General features: G+C 36.1%; 1 protein-coding gene across 1 annotated transcript; it reads right to left on the minus strand.

Annotated features, from left to right (window-relative positions):
- Positions 1-2,011: 2,011 nt before the first annotated feature.
- On the minus strand, positions 2,012-20,251 carry LOC146741861 (acetylcholine receptor subunit alpha-1-B-like). The gene is made up of 9 exons (XM_085500613.1): positions 20,037-20,251; positions 9,610-9,716; positions 8,995-9,134; positions 8,732-8,776; positions 8,105-8,214; positions 6,728-7,157; positions 5,504-5,600; positions 4,809-4,991; positions 2,012-3,161 (listed from the first exon to the last, which is right to left on the minus strand). The coding sequence occupies exons 1-9, from the start codon at positions 20,249-20,251 to the stop codon at positions 2,773-2,775; spliced, it is 1,716 nt and encodes a 571-aa protein (XP_085356739.1). The 3' UTR covers positions 2,012-2,772.
- Between the last annotated feature and the right edge of the window lie 1,586 nt (positions 20,252-21,837).

A 21,837-nucleotide genomic window follows, 5' to 3' on the forward strand; every position in this document is an offset into this window, starting at 1 on the left:
TGTTCAAGGACGCGCAAATCGACTTGATGTTTCATAAAAATACTATGTTATTTTTTAAAGAAATGGTATGTTATTTTCACTTTCATCAAGTCAAACATTGTCCGATTCGCGCGGTTTCAGAGCCGACCAGCATGGCCGTCCCTATGAACCCGCGCGTAATCGTGATATCGCATATATTTGTAATCATGGAAAAGGCTTTGTCATCTTTGGTAACAATTGTGTCATCATTCTTGTGTTTCAGCAACTAACAAATGCACGTATCAGCGTATCTATCTTGCATTTTCAGGAAGTCAATCAAAAGGTTTGTGCCCAGAGGCGGTGGCAGCTTTTTTGACTGTGGGGTCGATGATTTTATGTGAATGTCAACAAATCTTGAAAATTTTTAAAACTAGACCCTCTGAAACGCTGTATCCTGCATTTTGGGGTGTACATTTCTACCGACATTTGCGGTGGATTTTAGTGACAAATATAGATGAATGTTTCACCTTATTTCATCGTGGGGGCGTCGCCCCAACGACCTATTTTCGTGGGGGCGACCGCCCCACTGCCCCCCACGGTGCCGCCGCCACTGTTTGTACCACAAATGTCCTTGGCGACTTTACGATATGGCTGGAGTGTTGTTTGTGGAAAAAATACACACTAAAACAATATTTTAGAGGTTTTTATTATTACTCATTATGTTCTCTATAATTGCTTTGCGTTTCTCCCGATCTATCGGGCGCCCTCTCTAGCAGTATAATATTTCGAATCGCCGTAAGATTGCTTGAACGCTCTGTTACAGTCGAGCGCCATCTTGTGTTGAAATCTTGAAATATATGAAATGATTAGTTGTTAACAAGAAGTTCATTGAACTATTTACAATATATTACACAATATTGATTGAGTATTGATTAAGTAATAGGATAATCGATCACAGATCAGAGTGTCAATGTCTTAACCGTCATTATTTGTTTTAAAAAAAAAACAGAAATCACACAAAAAGCCATGTCATGTAGCCACAAATATCATCACCGCTGTAATACTGAATGTACAATTTCTTAAGTGTTATAAACATCACTCGGCTCACAGTGACTCCAAAATGTACACTTACTTATAGTGAATCTGAACAATGGCCATTTTCAATAGCAATGTGTAGTGGTTCGTAACAACAAAAATAGATTTCACCAGTTGCATGCGTTGGCAGCCCCACACCTCAAAGAACTGTTGTTATGTCGCTAAATTGAGGGAATCTGATTACTATAATATTTATTAAAAAATAACATTTGACATACTGGAACATGTAAAGGACAACAAGTCTGTATTTTGACAATGACATTGTAGTTAGAATGATACAAACACACACACACAGTGAAGACGACCAATTGACGCTGTGATTGCGTGGTTGTATCAATCGTACTGCGCAATAATAGTTATGCTTCTAATAGAGGGTTTATTTCTAAAGCGAGAAGGTCGTCACCTGCGCACGCGCGGCAATTGAGTCCCAAGCGACGATAACAACACACGCTAAGAACGCAAACGCTCATGGATAGACGCTTGTTTGTAAACAATGACACGCTATGACCATCTGACGCATGCGCAGGTGACGACTCTCCCGCTTTAACTTACGAAACAAGTATTTCCCAAGTCACACACGTTAATATGTGAATATATCATAGGGTACAGTGTTCTTGTGCGTGTTTTGTTCATTTAAAATTATTCATGTAAGACTTAAGATTATTGATGTTTCCATAGCAACCTACATTGCTGATTATTAAGGTATAGATGCAAGATCAAAATTATGTTTTTGTTTGTTTTTTGAAATTTAGACAGTGTAGGCTACACATTGTTAACATTCAAGCAGAACATAATAAAAAGATATTTTTTGAAAATATAAAATATACATAGTTGTTTATATTTGGTTCTCAGCTTTTTTTGAAATAGTATAGCCAGCACCATTCATAACCGAATAATACTTTTCAAGATGCAAATTATCCAGACAGTTCGAAAAAAATGAATGTTGCACATTGCGACGTAATTTGAGTTTTTTGTGTATTTCCCGCTTGTTACAAAGCTTCAAAATCTCAACAATGTAATGTCAAAATATACAAACCACAGTTATTAGACTGCTAGAACCCAACGAAACTACATCAATACATTAAGCTAGAAAAGGTACAGGTTGTGAAACAGCAAAATCTGATACTAGAGATTAGTATAAGGTAAAGTCTAGTATAGTTATAGACATTTATACGCTATACACATGTTTTGGATAAATATACGAGTGATAGTTTTTAAACTAATTATTGTCAAGGCAGAGGGCGTAACCATATAAGAATTTGATTTGATAGGATACAGACCCGGATTACGAAACTGAGAAGACTACGCTGGAGTAATAAAACATGTAAATATTCATGCTATAATTCGTGGTGTACTATAAAGATACTAAAGTGTGATTGTCGACAAAATCGTGTTTGACACATCAAGTAATAAGTGTATTTTACATGTAATATAAGCCGCCGATGTGGATCACACCTGTCCACTGTTGAGTTGTTCTTGTCTAGTCATTATGTCTCTATTCATTTTATAGGACAAATTTATTGAATTCATTCTTGTTACCACCGAGTCCGGCGAGTCGTGTTCAACTTGCACCTAAATCAGACAGTTGCAGTCAAGATAAATACTAACATAGTCGTGTTTCGATCAGTAGAACTCGCGAACTGAAAGACCTTTCAAGTTTTGCCGACAATACAACTTCATTTTTATTGTTATTAATTCTTCAACTGCGCATGCGGATACTCATATTTTATGATGAGCACTCAGGTCTCTTCTATCGAGAATACGAATGATAAAGTACAGTGCCATACCGACACACACGAAACTGAAGACGTACATAAAAAAACGATTCATGACAATAGCAACTTGTTTCCACTCTCTGTTCACGTTCTCCTCGTGTTCTTCGTTTATTTTCCGTGTAACTAGGAACTTGAGGCTAGACGAAACACTTTTGAGCTCGTTGATCATAGCCTGTGTACCAGGGTCCAGTTTACTTTGCCTGAGCCAAATACCATCATCTTCGCTGATGCTTGCCGATACGTCCTTCGTTTTCATTTCCAAATTATTAGAATATACGCTTCCGTTCTTTGTCAACGGCCAGTAAGTTTTATTCTCATTGTCACGGCACTCCGCTATGGGAAACAAAAACATGGGCACTGAGTCAAATTTTGTTTTTGACCATAAAGTTTTATCCGCGAGGTATTGGAACGTCGGTAATGTGCATAAATAACTACATTAGTTTGCAAAATGACGTTGTGTGTGTATGTGTGTGAACTGCCGATATCTCGTTTAATATTTACGTTTCATTTTGAAATTTTGACCAGTGTTGGTTTTTATTATGAATGAGATTATTTTTGGAGTTCACACCGTAATTGGACAAAACAAATTGGATCTGGTCGGTTCGAATTTTTTTTATTCATTGAATATAAGGTTGAAAATAAACATCGATAACGTTCAACTGAATCAAAAAAACAACGACCGCCATTTTGTAATTTTAGGTGAAACTGTAGATAGAACCGTGACGAAAACAAGCTACACCGTAATTACGTCAGCCTACATTAGCCGAACGAATTATATGCATTAAGTCAGTATATTGAGTAACAGTACGAATAACATAACGTCATTATGTAAACAACTACTGGCTTCAACTTTTGTCTAATGTGAAACGCACTCTGTTTGCATATCAGGGGGGAATTCTCTTCTCCTCGGGGTCTCCACACTTGTCAGGGGGGAATCTCGTCTCGTCTCTCTATCTCGTCCCCTTGAGGTACGGGATCGGGAAAGTCACTTTAACTTTACAGTCAAATAAGGCACACACAACGAAATACGTTTCAGCTCTCGTCTTAGTCGGTCAATCGAGCACTCTATCAGACACAGCGCCCTGGGGAAAAAATCCCCAAGACTCTCGCAAGGCTGACCCAAGACTAGCCTAAGACTGGACTGCCTCAAGGCTCGCCCCTGGACTGGACTCTCGACTGCACTCTCTCTTCTGCGTCTATCGTGCTGTGCTCCCCAAGACCAACTCAAACTCTCTTTATTCATTTTCAAAACTCTAACCAATTACAAAGCAGTAAAAAGACTCTAGGGCGTTACCTTCAATCATAAAGCCAATCACACTAAGTACTGAATACGTCATATCTTTTGATTAATCGTTCGCTACATTAATAACTATGGATGTAAACTGTCAGAATGAGTAGTCTAAAAAGCGGCGGTTATCTGGTAATTAGTTCCAAATCACTGAGACAAGTTCCGTCCAAAACTTCAAATAGGCCTGAACGATGACAGACATAACACAGCAATTCGCTCGTAATCAACTAATTAAGTCGGTTAACAGATACGCAAAAACAAATTCATGACACATTTTGAAAAGTGTCTTTATCGTACGCAGGTCAACCCCGATTTTGCGAAAGATAATAGCGCCGTCTACGTTGAATATTCGAGCTTGAATATATTACCACCATTTGCGCCCTCTGGTGTTTAATATATTTTATCAACAGTGTATGGCACACTTTATGCTATACTTGATTTTTTTTCAAAAAGAAAGAAACTCCATAATGAAGTTAAAATTCGAAACAATAATTTAGTTTACATTTTTTATGTGTCGCGCGCACAAAAACAGTTTACGTCGTATATAACGCTTTACGTGTGTTGACCTCAAACGTATTTCCCCTGAAAGTTGGAGAATACGCGTCTTGTAATGGAAATTCGCTTACATTCCTATTGGACCATATTAAGTGTGTTATATGGACGTATAAAAACTATGAAGTGGGATAACCGACCTGGAATGACATGAACAAACTCCCCTTCCATACGCAACATCTTGACCATGTAACCAAGCACATACTTTCTCATCCAAGGTGATACAGGCGTGTGCGCTGGTCCCCGATGCCAAAATCGAAGTACTGCCACAGACATCCCAGTGCATATAGCCACTAATACCATAGATATAATACTGTATTGTGCTGAAAAAAACAACGATAAATTGATGAGGTGGACTTTATAAGAACATTTGTTAGCGTGTTTTGTTCATGATACAGGGAGTGACCGCTATGGGTTTTTTTTTAACTTAAAATCAATGTTGCAGCCACACCGCTTGACCATTTTTACAATAGTTCATATTAGCCGCTATCAACATACAATGTTTATCACGTTGATCTGAGTATACAAGTCAATGTAACAAGATGTTATTTATTTCAAGAGCTTTTTTGGTCACATAGATGACAAATACGGCCATCCAATGGTTCATGTCTGGACACGCCCAGTTTCCATGCGCATGGGCAGAATTAAAAATAAAAAAATTATCAAGAAACAACCTATAAGTTCTCTCCTCAAACCGAGACTAAAATTTGGCATACGATCGTTACTATGGTTCACCAGACACTATACATACCACCCAACTGTTTTGCTCTGCTGTGGACAAAGTCGACAGGGCGGAACTATTCAAAAAACGTCCAATTAAAAGGGAGATATTTACCTATTAAGGGGATACTACCCGATGTCGGTGGCATCATTGCACTGGATAGTCCCAGAAAAAGTGCCATAGACAGTAGAATTGTAACACACAGGCTAATCTAATGGTATTAAAAACAAATATATAATAGAATAGAATATATAGTTTTTCATTCTATTGCATTATCTATACAGTCATTGTATATATAAATGTATATCGTGTAGTGAGTATGTTCCAACGTATAATGACTTCGGGAAGTGGCCACAGTGTATCGACAATTGTACACAATGCAACGAGAATTGGACATAATGTATCGACACTTGGACATAATGTATCGGCAATTGGACATAATGTGTCGGCAATTGGTCACAATGTATCGACAATTTGACATAATGTGTCGACAATTCGACATAATGTAACGACAATTGAACATAATGTATCGACAATTGGGCATAATGTATCGACAATTGGACATAATGTAACGGCAATTGGGCATAACGTATCTGCATTTGGGCATAATGTATCGACAATTCGACATAATGTGTCGACAATTCGACATAATGAAACGACAATTGAACATAATGTATCGACAATTGGGCATAATGTATCGACAATTGGACATAGTGTAACGGCAATTGGACATAACGTTTCGGCAATTGGGCATAATGTATCGACAATTCGACATAATGTATCGACAATTTAACATAACGTAGTTTGGAACAATTAGCCGGAAATGTGACACAATATATCGTCAATTCTTAAAGATGTATCGGCAATTGGAATCTATATATTAAATTTGTTTTCAATCAATCAATTATTTTCTACCCAGTGGCGCAAATAAATATTGACCCCACTCTTCGATGCAATTATAACCAATGACTAAGATCTTGGCTTAATAAAACACAATCATTCTGCTAGATGCAAGAGAGAAGCAAACTATCCCCCAATTAGATGTTATCTCTACAGCGAAATCTGTAAAAGATGAAAGCCGCCGCGTCGATATTTCTGTCAGCCCAGTACTGTCATGCTCGTCTCTTTCAAAGTGACAGGTTTACAAAGTAAAATTTAATTGAAATTATGCCAACCCACACTGGGAGTGGGTCTGATTCACTCTTGACAAGGCGCCATGAACTCACCGTGACTGTGCAAATACTATGTATACTGAAATTGTAGTAGTGGTCCAATCTCGCGATACTATAACCATCGCATGATTGATTGATTTATTTATTTTATGTGGGTAAGCCTTACCTTTTCCCCGGAATCCGGCGGCAATGAGAAACTGGCGAAGGAGATGCAGAAGATGATGAGGCACGGAATAAGAAGATTCAAGAGGTAATACTGTGGCTGACGTTGCAAATGTAGAACCACATTTATATAGGAGAAGAAGCCGTCAGTAAAATTCTTTTCGTCGCTGTTTAAAATCACATTGTGAACTATAAACTCGCCCTCGTTCATGTCCGAATTAATATGCTCGCTACCTTCCATGACGTGCATTTGGATTATGCTGGTATCCATGATAAATGGTCCGAACTCTAGAACACATATTTGCTCATCCAGAGGAAAAAAGAAAAAATCGATTTTGCAGAAACTGCTGATTGTCACTGGAGCATCGTATTGGATGGTACCCGTGTAGTCAATGCTAAGTATTGTGTCCGTCATAACATTGTTGCTCTCTGCACTGTGAATAAAAACACAAATCGTAAATGACATAAATGTTCAATAAACATTCTTCTCATTTGCATACAGGAACACCTTTCTGCCATTCACCGTACTTTGCCGCTTGTTTGTCTACTGCGATAAATCAAATAATTACACCATCACTCTAATTAAAGGGTTATAGAAACACATTGATAGTATTTTAGGTACTTCTATCAGCGATCTTGACACTTTTCAACAGAACATATCGGCAAGCAGTGGATGCGCTCTGACGAGGTACCTAAACTTCTGACAAAGTATTGAAAAAAAACCGCTAAACAAACAAACAAACAAACAAACAGTGCCGTGAAAATGTCTTCTCTTCATGCATGTGAACAGAATTACATTTTATTTGTTTTCTAAAATTATATAATCTGACAAATATACCCTTTAGAATTGTTTTCAAGATTTTTGAAAAATACCACATCTTGATTATTTCCCCAAAATAAACCTTTTTATTTGTGCAGACATTCGCTTTGGCAAGAGCACACTGCGTAATTTTATATGGGAGAATGTGTACCAACTGTCTTTGTGATGACCCCGGTGGTGGTGGGTGGTGGTTGGGTGCTTGGTTGGTATAGAGTTAACGCGGAGAAGCGAACCTAACGCATTACAAATATAATAAAGTTGCGGGGAATAGAAATTTTGATATTTGCATACGTGACTTTAAAATTTTTAAATTGTCAAATGACTGACCTATTAGTACATATCGAAACTATTAAGAATGATCATATTTTAAACAATTATCAGAAAAATTAATTTGTCAATTCACCAAACGAGCAATGTTTTGGAACTTTAGGAGATGACCAGTCGATGACGTCAAAATCTCAAATTGTGTATAATAACCAATCAATATGATAAATAAGAGATGTGAAAATAGTAAAACGTCATAAGTTGAAACTTGAGTTGAAACATAATAAAATGTCATACTTGTTCCATAGGCCTATAGGAGGAGTCCAGATTTTAGAAGACGAATTCCACAATTTCTCAATACCAACATATTCAGCTGGATCCCAGATCAAGTGCTCATCTTTCCAATTCTGCCAATTAATTGCATATTTTCATAGTTAGTCGGACTGACACGTTATCACTGAAGAAGGCAAACACTAAACATAGATTTGGGGAAAAGAAGGAAAGGAACCACTGGATTTTGTTGATGCAATCTGAATCAATTATGCAAATTAGTTTAATGGTTAATGATCTTGAGATGGTCACTGTGTGAACAAGTTAATCCAGTAACAAATTGCAGAATAAATAAATAAAATAAATAAATATCATGAATTTATATCATTCTTCTATAATACCATCTATGAATTAATATGGTGAGTTGCAGTGCACAACATGTTGGAGAAGAATTTATGTGTGTACTTAAATATCAAAGTGGAAATCCATAATATTGAATTTGAATTATATGTCAAAAGGTAAATATGTAAAATATACATGAAAAAAAAACATTAAAACTTCTACAGGTGTTAACCAATGACAATCGGATATAATGTGATCATAATATATATGTCAGCTAGGAGAGAAAACATGTAATCGCCCCTAGGTACTTACCATTTTAAGACCAGCAGCAAATGTGAATATCTGTAGCCGTTCATCCTGTTAACAAATAAACAGATTAATAGTATAGTTGACAGTTTTTATACTAAAATATTAAGTACACATATATATTATATTAAAGCGATATTAATGATGGCGTAGCTGTAACGTCAAAGGTATGTACAGTTTTTAGTTGATATAGAGTGAGTGAATGACCATACTGCTCTTTTTCGCGAATAATTACAAAAGTGAAAAAAAATGAATATATTATTTCTTACCACGTCGATAACTTGTTGCAGCCAAAAAGAAAAGTTCACATGCGTGGGAGTGGTCGTGTACTTGACGGGTCTCACGGTCGGGTCATAATTGCCCATAATCGTATCCGTTAATTGTTTTTGTATATCCACAGCATCGGCTTCTGTAAAACATACAAATATGAGAGCAAACAATCGCAGAATACACCATATTTATAAGTCAGGCCCTCTAGTGGTGAGTCGCGTCTGTGACGTCAAAATGACGTATACGGGTAAAAGCTTTGACGATAAAATCGACAAATGTGTTTGATGGTGTAGTCGTTTGTCATTACAATATAGTAAAATATCTCACAAACATAATCTTTATTAATTAACGACTACAGATCAAAACCTAGGGACTTCGTGCCGCCTATTTAGGTAATACATTTTCCTCGTCACTAGAGGGCGTACAGAACAGGTTCATTGTACACGTTCTCGTGGTCAATCGATAGTAGGCCTACCTTGGGAAAAATCATCGTGTTGCTTTCTTCACTAAACGTTTTTCTACTTATTTGACCTATGAATGGATCCTTAACTATAGCCGACATGGAGATCTAGTTTATGCTTTACATCGATGATGTAAGTGTACCTTCAACTTACCGTGTAAAAGCACCACCGAATTAAGAATTCCTGTTAGTAGAATGATACTGCTGAAATACATGTTGAAAACGAGGGTGTATTTAGTCAATCTTGAACCTAGTGGATTCCTGTAAAAAATAGAACAACATAACACATTAAGCTATTTCTGTTAAAGTGAGGCGTATATATATGGAGCAAACAATTAACAACGGCGGAACAAGAAAACCATTATTTCAGTTATGAGGGGGTAATATCATAATTATTGGTAGCATTAACAGTTATCATATTGCAAAATTACGAGTAAGCTTGTTTCAATCACACACTACTTGATTATTCGGGCATGAGTACAATTATAGAACATAAACAAATGTAATTATGTTGTGTTTACTTATTCAAAGTACAGCGACAGATTTCAGGATTTGTTTTTGAATCATATTTAAGATACTGGTTAGAAATTACTGGGAAGGGAGAATTGATTCGGAAAAAACACAAACGATCGATGGCGACGATAAACCGAGATCATGAAACAGTCCTTAAGCAGGATCGTATATGGAAATGTAATTATTGTCTTATTCCAATAATTGCAACACTTTAGTATCTTATTGCATAGCAGTACATTACCATCGCAATTGACCTGATGTCACAATCAATTCTACAAGTTTAAGGGTAAAACTGTATAACCTCAAAGTATAAAAAAGACATTTATACAAAACGTAAGTAAAACTAAAAAATGAAGCGCAAATAACAAAAAAATGGGCTAATATTGCCCGACATTTGCAAATGCTAAAATACCGAATACATTCCACGCTGATTTTCAATTTAAGCACGTAAGTATTTCATATGAGGGAAGCAGGTGTGAATGCCAATTAACATTTACGAATGGTCCAATGATTTATCTCTGGACATCACTAAATTCGTATTTAAATTCAGTGTAAATCATTGTATATAACGTTACAAATCTGTATTTACTTGTAAACATACCTAAATTGGTTCTTTTGTTCGTCACGGTAGCCTTTAGTGATTGTTTAAGACACCAAGACATTTAGAAAATATTCAGTCACAATTTTAATTGGAATATTTATCCCACATGAAAATAAAATGCAATAAAACAACACGTTCGCTTAATCCTACCTACATGAACGCGTGCCTCGGTACCAATAATTTTGAAGAAAACGATCCAAGTAATGTTGATAAGGAAAAAATGTTACATCTTTGAATGTACAAAGCACTGAGAAAATAAACTCAAATTCCACCTGACAACCCTTTCATAACAAGTGAAGTGTCCCAACTGCAACCGCCGATCCGACTGGTGCGCTGTGTTTCACGAATTTGTTTTGCGGCATATTGGTTAGCGTGGAAGAAACCTGACCACAACTTTCTTACACCCCCAATGCTGTTTAAGTACTCCTGATGGCAGGATACCGGCAACTTGATTCGATTTAAGACACATTAACTCTGCTACAACCAGCCTACGTTTGTATTCATGTTTTACTCTTCACGTAATTAATAAAATGCCTGTATAACATGTTGACTGTAGAGCTGACAATGAGAAGCGCGTTCATTTCACTGTCTACAGAAAGGCGCTACTTCAATCACCCGATCTCTGTCGTTATGCATTGTTGTGGCTTTAATCGAACGTTGTGTGGAGTCGCACGCATATCACAACTTGCAATTCTTCACACCTGCGATTCCTGTAAATTCTGCGGGTATATAAATTTAGATTGCTAATTATAGAAGAAGTTTGTTTCCCTGGCCAAAAACGTCCCTGGGGTCCATAATTGTTGTTGTCACACCATGGACGGACTCATTAAAACAAGAAATATCAACACCCAATCACTCTTGAAACTAACCACACATAGTCGAGTCAGAATTAAATTACGCTCCTATACGCCCGATGTTATAGTATGACATGGTTCTACTGTGCACACATTAGTGAACAATACAACAAAGTAAATATGACAAATACTGTTAAAAGCGGTAACAATTTATGCTACGTCACTGGCGACACATAATGCATTTTTGCAACTGGAGATTTCACACAATACTTTTCAAAGTAAAAACAGCATCGATATCGACATTGGGCCAAGAACAACAACCTCGCATAAACGATTATATTATAATTTTACGGAATAATGGTATGCTAATGATAAATAAACATGTATATTGTCATTGTGCAATTGCCCATAGTTTTAACACGACCCATCTGGGTCCATAGATAAGAAAATGTTCAAATGTCCAGCTGCTGTTCAGTTAAATTTTAATAATTGTATTGCATATCGTTTAATTATAAAAGTTACTAGGTTATTTTAACCACATATGTGACAGCACAGGTGCGCGTATTCATTGGGTGACGAACAACAACTTGAAAGTTATTCGGAACGTACTTAGTCCGATGTAACCGCAGTTTTTTTTTCTTGATGGAACTATTTCGGTGTCAGAAGTAACATCGGAAATTATTTTGCTTATATGTAATTTACACTTACACCTTTACTATTTCTCTGCCGGGATTTCAAATACAGCCAAATGTTTACTCTAGAAAGTTGCGCTGTCATCATCAGGTATTCTAATTACCTGTTTTAATATGTGATAATATGTATTAATGTAAATTAAACGGTAATTTACCTGGTTAATAATCAACAAAGACTTCTGACTGCTGAGGACGTACTTTCAGACTGCGTGTCGTCTCTGTACTGACGAATATAGTCAAGATATATGTATCTAACATCTACCGGCAAATATTAGAAGCTATATTTGGGTAACTCGTAGGCAATGGACATCTACGCATACTGCTCACTGCGTCTATTTTTTTAGATCGTAAATTTTGTTCGTAGTTTGACACTTTATTGGAATAGGTGCTAGTTATTTTGAAAATAAAAAAATACCTGAAGAAATTTGCCGAATCAATTAAAATGTCGTTTTTCTTAACTTTTTGCAATAAAATGTATTGCACGCAATGTCTTCTTCATCACAGCAGCATTTTTTTTAAGTGATGCATATTTTTCACTTACTATTATATTGCTCTCATTGCCCAACGCATATATGTGTTCCAATTTGTATACATTATATCGTAAACTTGCCTTTGAAGATTTACTTGCCGCAGCTAGTCTAGTTTTGTGTTTTATGATAATTATCTCAGCTTCTTTTTAGTGCACATCCCAGAACTTTTAAAAAAATAGCTCCTTGGCGCTTTGATCTTTTGTTTTGAAATTTCACAAATGATTGACAATGTGTTTATTTTCAAAATGCCGTCGGGCATTGTTTTTAGTTGAACAGTGTTACAACAATCGTACAGACAACTAGCCTGGGTGTTAATTTATGCATAAACTTGAAGTAGTGAAATTTGAGCTGTTGCCCTGCAAAATTGACAACTGGTAGACAGTTTTCAAAACGGCACTTTCTTCACAGTAAACAGATGTACCCATAAACCAATTTTGACAGGAAACAGAAGCATGGTTTAGAAGCTAATTTTTTTAATCACTTTCGACCAAAAAAGTACATTTTTGTGCATATTTCAAACTACACTGTCCATAAAAAAATACTAACAAAATTTTAAAATTTATACAATAAGCTTTCCGAAAATATATAGTTTTGTGGACAAGGGAGGTCATCTTGGTTTCCTAATTAACTAATTAAAATACCTGTCAGGTAAACTGCATCTCTACCTTAACTTAGGATTGTGTTTTGATCCAAACGGCAAATTATTGTAACAATGGGTTATTTATCCTCTAGTTAGGGGGGGGGGAATTTCATATCAATCTTGATCCGGAATGTTTTACAAAATATTTTAGGTTGAATTAAATTATTCGATCGTTACGGTTTGACCTTGATTAGTCGGGGTTTAGGGTAAGTTTTCGGTGAGTTTCAAAGTTATTTATTAGTTACACTAAGTAGTTGATTTGTATACACTGAGTAGTTGATATTTTTTTAAATTATTTATTATAAAATAGGTTGAAATAATGTCTGTAATAAAATACAAACAAAATCCGCACTCTATGACAACTGTGATTAAAGTAACCCCTCCCCCTCATAATAATTATCGATATATTGTGTCATGTTAGATTTCAAAAATATGAACACTGGATATTATGGTGATATCACACGTGACATGACTGTTTTACCACAAACCTACAAATTTGAACTATGTACATACTGGTCGTATCCGCATTCAAGTTGTATTGGGGTCTTGGGACTATTATGTGGCGTGACTATGCCCGCATTGATTCTGCCTTGGCAGTTCGGAATATAAGCAAGTCTTTGTGAATTTACGCGCATTGGAACGCTAAGGGCTCTCGCACTGTGACGGCATTTATTGAAATATTTGTCCTTAATGGTAATGTTTTTATAAAAGTGACACATACATGTATATGTATATTTAATAACAATAACAACAACAACAGCAAACAGCGCTTATCTCTGGTTACGCGTGACTGGTGCTCGCCTACCAATCAATGCGAACGCGCACACGCGCGCAAAGTGTACAAAGAGTACTTTGTATGATTAGTTTCTTACTGATTTTGCATCGCTATTTCACTCAAAAAAATTAGACTCGGTCGTCGCGAAATCGACGAATAAATAACAAATTTGGTAAGAAATGAAAAAAATGAGATTTCCTATGGCATGATGCAATAATAACCATTCTTTCTGATCACAAGTTAATTTCTGTATAATCAACGAGTATTCCGAATTCATGTATATGAAATAGTCACGGGGCGGGTGGCTTTCTCTGGTAATTTTGGATAACACGACCAAATACGTACCTGGCCCAATCAGCTAAATTTCAGCCTATCACTGATGATGTAACAATGCGCCTTTGATGCAAGCACCGCTGATTATTACTTTGTCTGACAATTTATTTCACAACCACCAGTACTAGTGATTGACGAGTTTTCCCCGTCTTTCTCCAAATGTATTTTTGAGTATAGAGCAATGAATGAAAACGTACAAGTTGATGACAAGAATTCGGTAAAAATCTAGCCAGGAAGATTTTCATGCGTTGCATCGGCCGAGAGAGTACAAATGTGCAAAATAGGGGGAAAATTAGCATAAATTAGCAGTGAAAGGAATATGGGGTACGTCTTTAAAAATTCAGTATTTTCATCACAAGGAAATAACGACCGCATTACAGATGCGACTATATCTTCACATTCATCACAAGATCAATACGAATGAATATATTTTCCAGGATTTAAGACCAATGTCCAGAATTATATAATGTCATGAACAAACAAACAAACAAACAAGTCATTCACTGTCAAGTAAACTAGCTACACACCTGGAGCTCCATGCTGCGAATAACCCGCAAACATAGTTTAATGAAGCAACCAACATTGTTCTGTACACATGCGGTAGTGAGGAATACGTTCACCGCACAGAAGAACAACAGTAAAACTCCTATTTAACTTAGAAGCCCACTAAACGTTGTTGTGAAAGTTGGTCATAAATCGCATGACAATGTACATTGGTTTATTATGTAAAATCACGAATCTATTGTCATATGACACCGCGAAATAACATCCTTTTGTGAGTTACCAGTGACGTATTTTGAGAAACTTGTCCTAATATATTTTAACAATTCCGTAGAACACAATGTAAAAAAAATACATTTTTTGACACTTTTTAAAACCCCTTTTTTAATATAATTGAGGACAACAGAAAGCATCTCATCATTCACAATATATAATTTTTTCAGCCGATGTCACCAGTCTACAATTTGAGATATGGCATAATATCTGTGCCATAGGATCCATGATGACAGCACTATAATACTGCCGAAATGGCCACCAAAATACAACCATCATTTTCTCGAAAATTAAACTGGAGACCCTAACTTTTTTAAAGTAAATTATCTTAGATTGTCCGGAAGTACAATTTATTGGAAAATGAATTAATTCTGGATATTTAAATTCATGAGTAGGCTTCTACATTAAGTGACAAATTACAAGTCGTCTTGAAAACCCCTGGTAATTTGTAATTCATTTCATTGATTTGACCATATTTAACCAAGACTCAACCAGGATTTAATCTTAGTTCTATGGTCACAGACCCGTGCCAAGTTCCAGGTAGCTCAACGAGCCAGCGTGTCTAAGTCATCGTAGTTGTGTCATTTTCGTAATTTCTGCTTACAACTTTTCCAAAGGAGATTTGAATTATAACACAATTTAAATCATACTCCGAACCAGTAAAATGTGTTTTTGTGCTGAGCTCCTTCGCTAAATGCTACAACAAATATTCTGTTGGTGCTCAGAGAAGGAGCAGTCATCACGTGATCATTGACGTTATTACATGTAATATTATGTTTTGGTTACTACCAAGTCCAACAAAATAAAGCATGCGTGCACAGAATGGCCAAAAACGCGCACGTTTCATATGAATTCAAACAGCAAGAGTTGCATATGGTGGTATTACCCATACTTATAATTTATCATTTCTAATTTATTTTACAATGAATTTCGTGTAATAGACTATGAGATTTAGGTCGCAAGCAATCGATCTATAAGTGTAAACAAAACTTGTTTTTTGTTTCATGTATTACAATACGAGACCAATGGGCACACTTGATTTTGGTACCACCTCTGAGACGTCAGTGGTTCATGATTGTCACTTCACTATTTTGTTAACTGTGATTTACGTCTCATGGACCTAGTAACTTTGTATTTCAATGCATCGAGCACTCCTCTAGTTGTGGCACTCCTATTCACAAGTAATCGACCATATTTTTTTTTTAATCAGCAAAACATTTTATTTGAAGAAGAAATACTGAAACTGGCAATAATGAGCTTTTTTGGATCTATTTCCATTTAAACACAAATAGCATCGTCAGATTTTGACAATAATTCGTATCAAGCATACTGTAAAACATGTAAAACATTTTTCGCGAGAATGTCTTTTTCGCGAATTTAGCGAGAGAACTGACTCGCTAATTCAAGATGTCGCTAATGATTTTATTATTATAATTCAAGATGGCCGCCAAACAAAGAAATCAACAATGACAAGAGAGATTCTCTAAATCAACATTTCGCTATTACGTCATTTTACCACAATTCGCTAACATTGCATGCCGCTTTTTCAACGTGTTTTACAGTAATTACCCATCTTATAACTACATATGATTTATCCACCAAATGTTGAGATATGACGTTACCATGAAAACCAAAAATAAATGACACAAAACTCGTCAAGGTGTTTGACACATACAAGAAATAGTTCAGTGACCATACTATTCCTTTCTTGGAACTGGTGCAAAGCGGCATAAATTAAAGCAAACGACAAACTATCTTAAACATCATTTCCACGCTCATTGAAACTAAATGGCTCTGACAACATACACAACAACGTCATTAAAATATAATAATCACTTGTAGAAAATGTAATGAAGCGTGAAAATAATCATACATATCAATTCCCATTTTATGCCATGAATCGTTATTAGTGTAAATGTCCTTCGAGAGTGTCCCATATCGGGCTCTGGTTTATTTTTAGTCCAGACTAAAAGCATTAATTATGTTTCAGTACCTCGACCGAACACATTACGGTACAGCTAATAACGTAGATAGTACGAATTGAGTTGAATCTTGCATGGTAGTAAGAAAACACGGTACAAGGCTTTACTGAAAAACTGGGCGAGGGCTTTATCATATTTGGCGTATTCATATACCCTAACAAAGTGACCGATAAAGTAGACCATGTATTCACTCCCAAAATGTATCATTTTATGGTATTAGAGGCCGACCATTACTTTGGTTTAAAAATTATTTTTCAAATCGCCAGCAATTTACACATAAACAAGTAGATAATTATACACTGTATACCATTTTTTTCACCGACCAAAAAATGTTGAGATATTGGGATACATTTTTGAAATAGGAAACAATGATGACTTCATAATTTTTATTTTATTTTTCATCCTCGTGACGTGAATTATAACATATGTAAAAATAAAAACATTGGCACTATTTTTTACTACCTTTGTGTAGACACTTGGGAGATAGATTGTGATCATAAACTATTCTATCTCATCCATAAATCACGTGGTCTATTACACGAAATTCATTGTAAAATAAATTAGAAAAGATTAGAAAATTATGATAAAATCTTAGGTAATAAATAAACAAAACAAATAAGGTTTTCCTCGCAGTGAATATCATACGCGTCTTCTTGGTAAAGCTGTGACTCAAAATCGAAATGAGCGTTCCTATGCCCAGCTGAATGATTTGCACATCAGCTGGCAATAATGTATTCATTATAGCGATGTCGGTACTAATAAATATAAGCTGCTCGTCGTTTTCTCGAGAAAAAAATGGCCAATCAACAGCCTTGACGTTTTTGTCTCATTAATCTTCGGTGAAAGATTCCTATTGTGACACAGTTTTGTAAAGAAAACAACAGGACAGCGTTTGCAAAATTAGACATCTCATTGTCAGACGTTGAAAAAGGCTGTGTTTTTCAGCGATGATTTTCAATTACGTAGATGTATGTTGACCTTGATTTTCGGAGTAACATGTTGCGTAAAATGAATAAAGACGATATATTTAAAAAAATAGCGTTCTGAAATTCTAAGTTCCAAATAAAGATTCTTCGTATGAAGGTGAATATGAATTTAATTCGAACAACGTATTCTGCCAAAGCATTCTGCACACAATGATCAGAAATGATAATGTTATCTGAAACTCCACAAAAGCGAAATTTTTTTCTAATCATGCAAAGACAAATTTATTTTTTGAAAAGTTCCACACCATGTTTACTCCAAAGCGTTACAGTTGTCTCACAGCATGTTGTATTCAAATTCTATGTAAAGTGTGGTAGTTCGAAGAATATAGCACTTTGAACAGCTGAAGACGTTTACGAAAAAGTCGGACGTGTTTACTAAAACTGAAACCGCCAAAACCGTTAAATACCGTTAGCGCCCCAGGTGGTTTGTCTGCAGCCAACGTCAGGGTTTACGTGTCGCCACAGTGTATGTTTGTTACGTAACTCTTGTTCTTCAGAAGGACACTGGGCAATGACCTCTAGAAATCGCACCTGATTAATGTACATTTCATAATAATCAACACTGCAAGGCTCATTCTGTAGACTGGCCATATGCCACATTTTTTGAATAGTGTGGGAACTTTGAGCTCCAGTTGCCCTAGCAAATGCTGAACGAAAATTTGCTATAGAAGGTTAGTGCAAGTCTCCCGGGGGTCCGACTTCAGGAATGAACTGGTACGCATGTCTGTGAAAGAAAACTCGTTAAAAGGGTGTTTTTTAAAGAAAAGCACGTTAACGCGCGTTACGCGTTTAGGGCTACCATTTCAGTCAAAATAGACAAAAAGGGTGTCTTTTCCGGTACTGCCAACGTGATAAGGGTGGTTATTTTTTAAATGAGCTTATCGTTTTTTTTTATTGCTTTAAGGAATTCAATGATCGCAAAAACGAGGAAAACGTCCGGCCCCCTGGTTAACGACTCTCGATCACGGACGATCACGGCATATGACCAACCCGTGCTTACACTGAAGGGGTAGAAAGCTCAAATATCGCGAGATCAAGCGCGAGTTCAAGGTGCGTGATCTTTTAGCTTTCTAGCAGTGAAAAGGTTACGAAATTTTGACCTTGTAAAACGTGTTTAGAGTCATTTTTGAAAACCTCTTTCAAGGACATGGGTTCCAGGTATTTCCACAAGTCGGATCCCCTGGGCAAGTCTATATTAATTAATGTAAATTATAATTTGCTATTGAAAAGTGATGCTGGAATATCCATGTAATTTACATTAAATAATAAATTACAAAACACTAGATTCAGTAATAGGCTTTTTAAGATCTGTGAATAATAGAAATGTAGAAAACCGATATGTTATCATTATTACATGATGCTCGCATCTGTTTTTAATTCGACGCCGATCCACGGTTTTCTTCCTGGGGATTTTATGAAAACAATCCTGATTCATATAGTGAAAAACAAAACAGGTGACTTGATCTGTAAGGATAACTACAGGCCTATTGTCATTTCCACTGTCTCCTCTACGATTTTAGAAACTATTATCTTAAAGGTCGGCAGTATTCGTGCCGCGTCCTGTTCGATATGGTACTCGTAGCGACGTATACAACGCGTGTATACATTGTTTATTTACAAGAAATTCGAACACGCACTGCGCGACGACCACCGCGCTTTGAACAGAATTCGTGGTTTCCTGAACACGGATGATGCTCAATTTGGGTTTAAACCTGGACACTCTACGGACATGTGTATTTATGCTATGAGAGAAAATTATTAGCTATTTTCATTCGTATAAATGTAATATGCATATGTATATGCATGCTTTTTAGATGCCACCAAGGCATTTGACCGTGTCAACCATTGGTCCCTGTTTAAAAAGTTCATTGACAGGGGTCTACCAGGTTATATTATTTGCATTTTATTTGTTTGGTATCGTACTCAGCTGTTTACTGTTCGCTGGGAAATTCTACTTCTACCTTGTTTTCTGTTGAAAACATCGTTCGCCTTTACTTTTCAACGTGTATATAGCGGACTTCAATTCCCGTTTAAAATCATCTAAAGTGGCGGGGTTTTTATCAACGATCTGATGTTTGCCGATGACTTGGTTATCCTTAGCCCGTCCATCCGGGGTTTGCGTACCCTCGTTAATGTTTGCTATGATTATGGGTCGGTCTTCAAAATTATTTACCATCCTATGGAATCTGAATGTATGTACTTTATTCAACGGAAGAGTGCTCTTAGAAGTAGTGTAATTCCATCCGTATATCTTGGTGACTCTAAACTGAAAATTGTGCACAAGCACGTTTATTTAGGACTTGTCGTTGCAGATAATTGGATGGATGATGAGGACGCAAAACGACAGACTCGACCATTCTACGGCAGAGCCAATATATTGCTGTGGAAATTGTCTAGCTGCAGTAGTAATGTTAAAATTACATTGTTCCAAACCTTTTGTTTCATCTTTACATTGTTCCAAACCTTTGGTTTCAACATAGTCGTAAAAGTATTTATGTTCTCCGTGTTGCGTATAATAATGCATTTCGTTTATTCCTTAGTCGGCCCAGAGACTGTAGTGCTAGAGGTATGTTTGTGTCCTCCGACATTCCCACACTTGATGCTCTTAGACGAAACATGTTTTTTTTTCACTCTATACACATCTAACTAAAAGTGATAATAGAATTGTTGCAGTACTTTTATCATCAGTTTTATGTTCTGTACCGGAAACTTATGTATACGCTACGCTACGCTACGCTACGCTAGAACAATGAATTTATTTATTAGTCAAGTCTTTTTATATATTCGTTTTTTCACGCATAATTATGTGTAGTTTCCCGCCTTTTTTCAATTGCATATCAATAAGTATATTATTCTATAAGGGATAATGAAATAAATGCAGTACATTTAGTATTAGTTGAGGCTAATATTTTTCTTCAAATTTTCCTTAGATATGTTGCTATACTATTATTTTGGGGAACTTTTACACAATTCAGGTTACATTATTCTTGAGACGATTAGTACAGTATATGTGGTATTATTTGGGAAGCATGAATATTAATAAATGTTGATGATTCCATTGTTCTTGCCATTTGTAATCAGAATTGTCCCCACCTGCATTATTTGACACGAAAAATGATTAGATATATTACTGCAATGTTTCAGGACTTCTATCCATCCCTTCGTTCGTTATTTAATCTAGATTCTCAATGGACAAGGTTGTAATAGCTACGCTATGTTTTTGTTCCCTGTGAAACTTTGTCACGGTGTTTATTTATCTAGAAAAGAGCGCACAATTCTGCATCTAAACCTTAAATGATGATTATGCTCAATACGGTAATATGGAAAACATTCACCCCTCAGAGCCCACAGTGTTTTCATGCACGCAATGTATGGAACAATAGCTAAAATGCAAATTTGGAGTATTTATCGACACGCGCATATACGTACACACGCGATATTGCTTTTCTAGAAAAACCTAGTGTGAAAGTTCTCTAAAATGACAAAATATGACATTACCAAATATAGACATTGACAATATCAAGTTGTAAAAGTTATCGTAATCAGGGAAACTTATATATGTTTTAAATGTTTTCCTTTATTATTCATCTAAATAGATAAATATAATATGAGGTTATCACGTAATAACCTTATTGTTATACATCTTTTCCTTCCAAAGATACACCATGGGAATGCCGAATTCAAAAATGTTTAGAACAGAATCCGCGAACTTCTTTGTGTGGAGTCTGGTCAAACTCTGGTGTCAGCGATGTTTTTTTATTA

This window comes from Saccoglossus kowalevskii, chromosome 6 (genome assembly GCF_978046115.1).
Source record: "Saccoglossus kowalevskii chromosome 6, keSacKowa6.1, whole genome shotgun sequence".
Lineage (NCBI taxonomy): Eukaryota > Metazoa > Hemichordata > Enteropneusta > Harrimaniidae > Saccoglossus > Saccoglossus kowalevskii.

Coding starts and splice junctions, on each gene's coding strand:
- LOC146741861 (XM_085500613.1), bottom strand. CDS start 20,251: ATGGTAAATAATTTTGAAGACCGACCCATAATCATAGCAAACATTAAC. Junction 9,135..9,609: donor TTCGGTGGTGCTTTTACACG/GTAAGTTGAAGG, acceptor TATGTTTTACAG/AAGCCGATGCTGTGGATATA. Junction 4,992..5,503: donor GGGTAGTATCCCCTTAATAG/GTAAATATCTCC, acceptor TGTTTTTTTCAG/CACAATACAGTATTATATCT.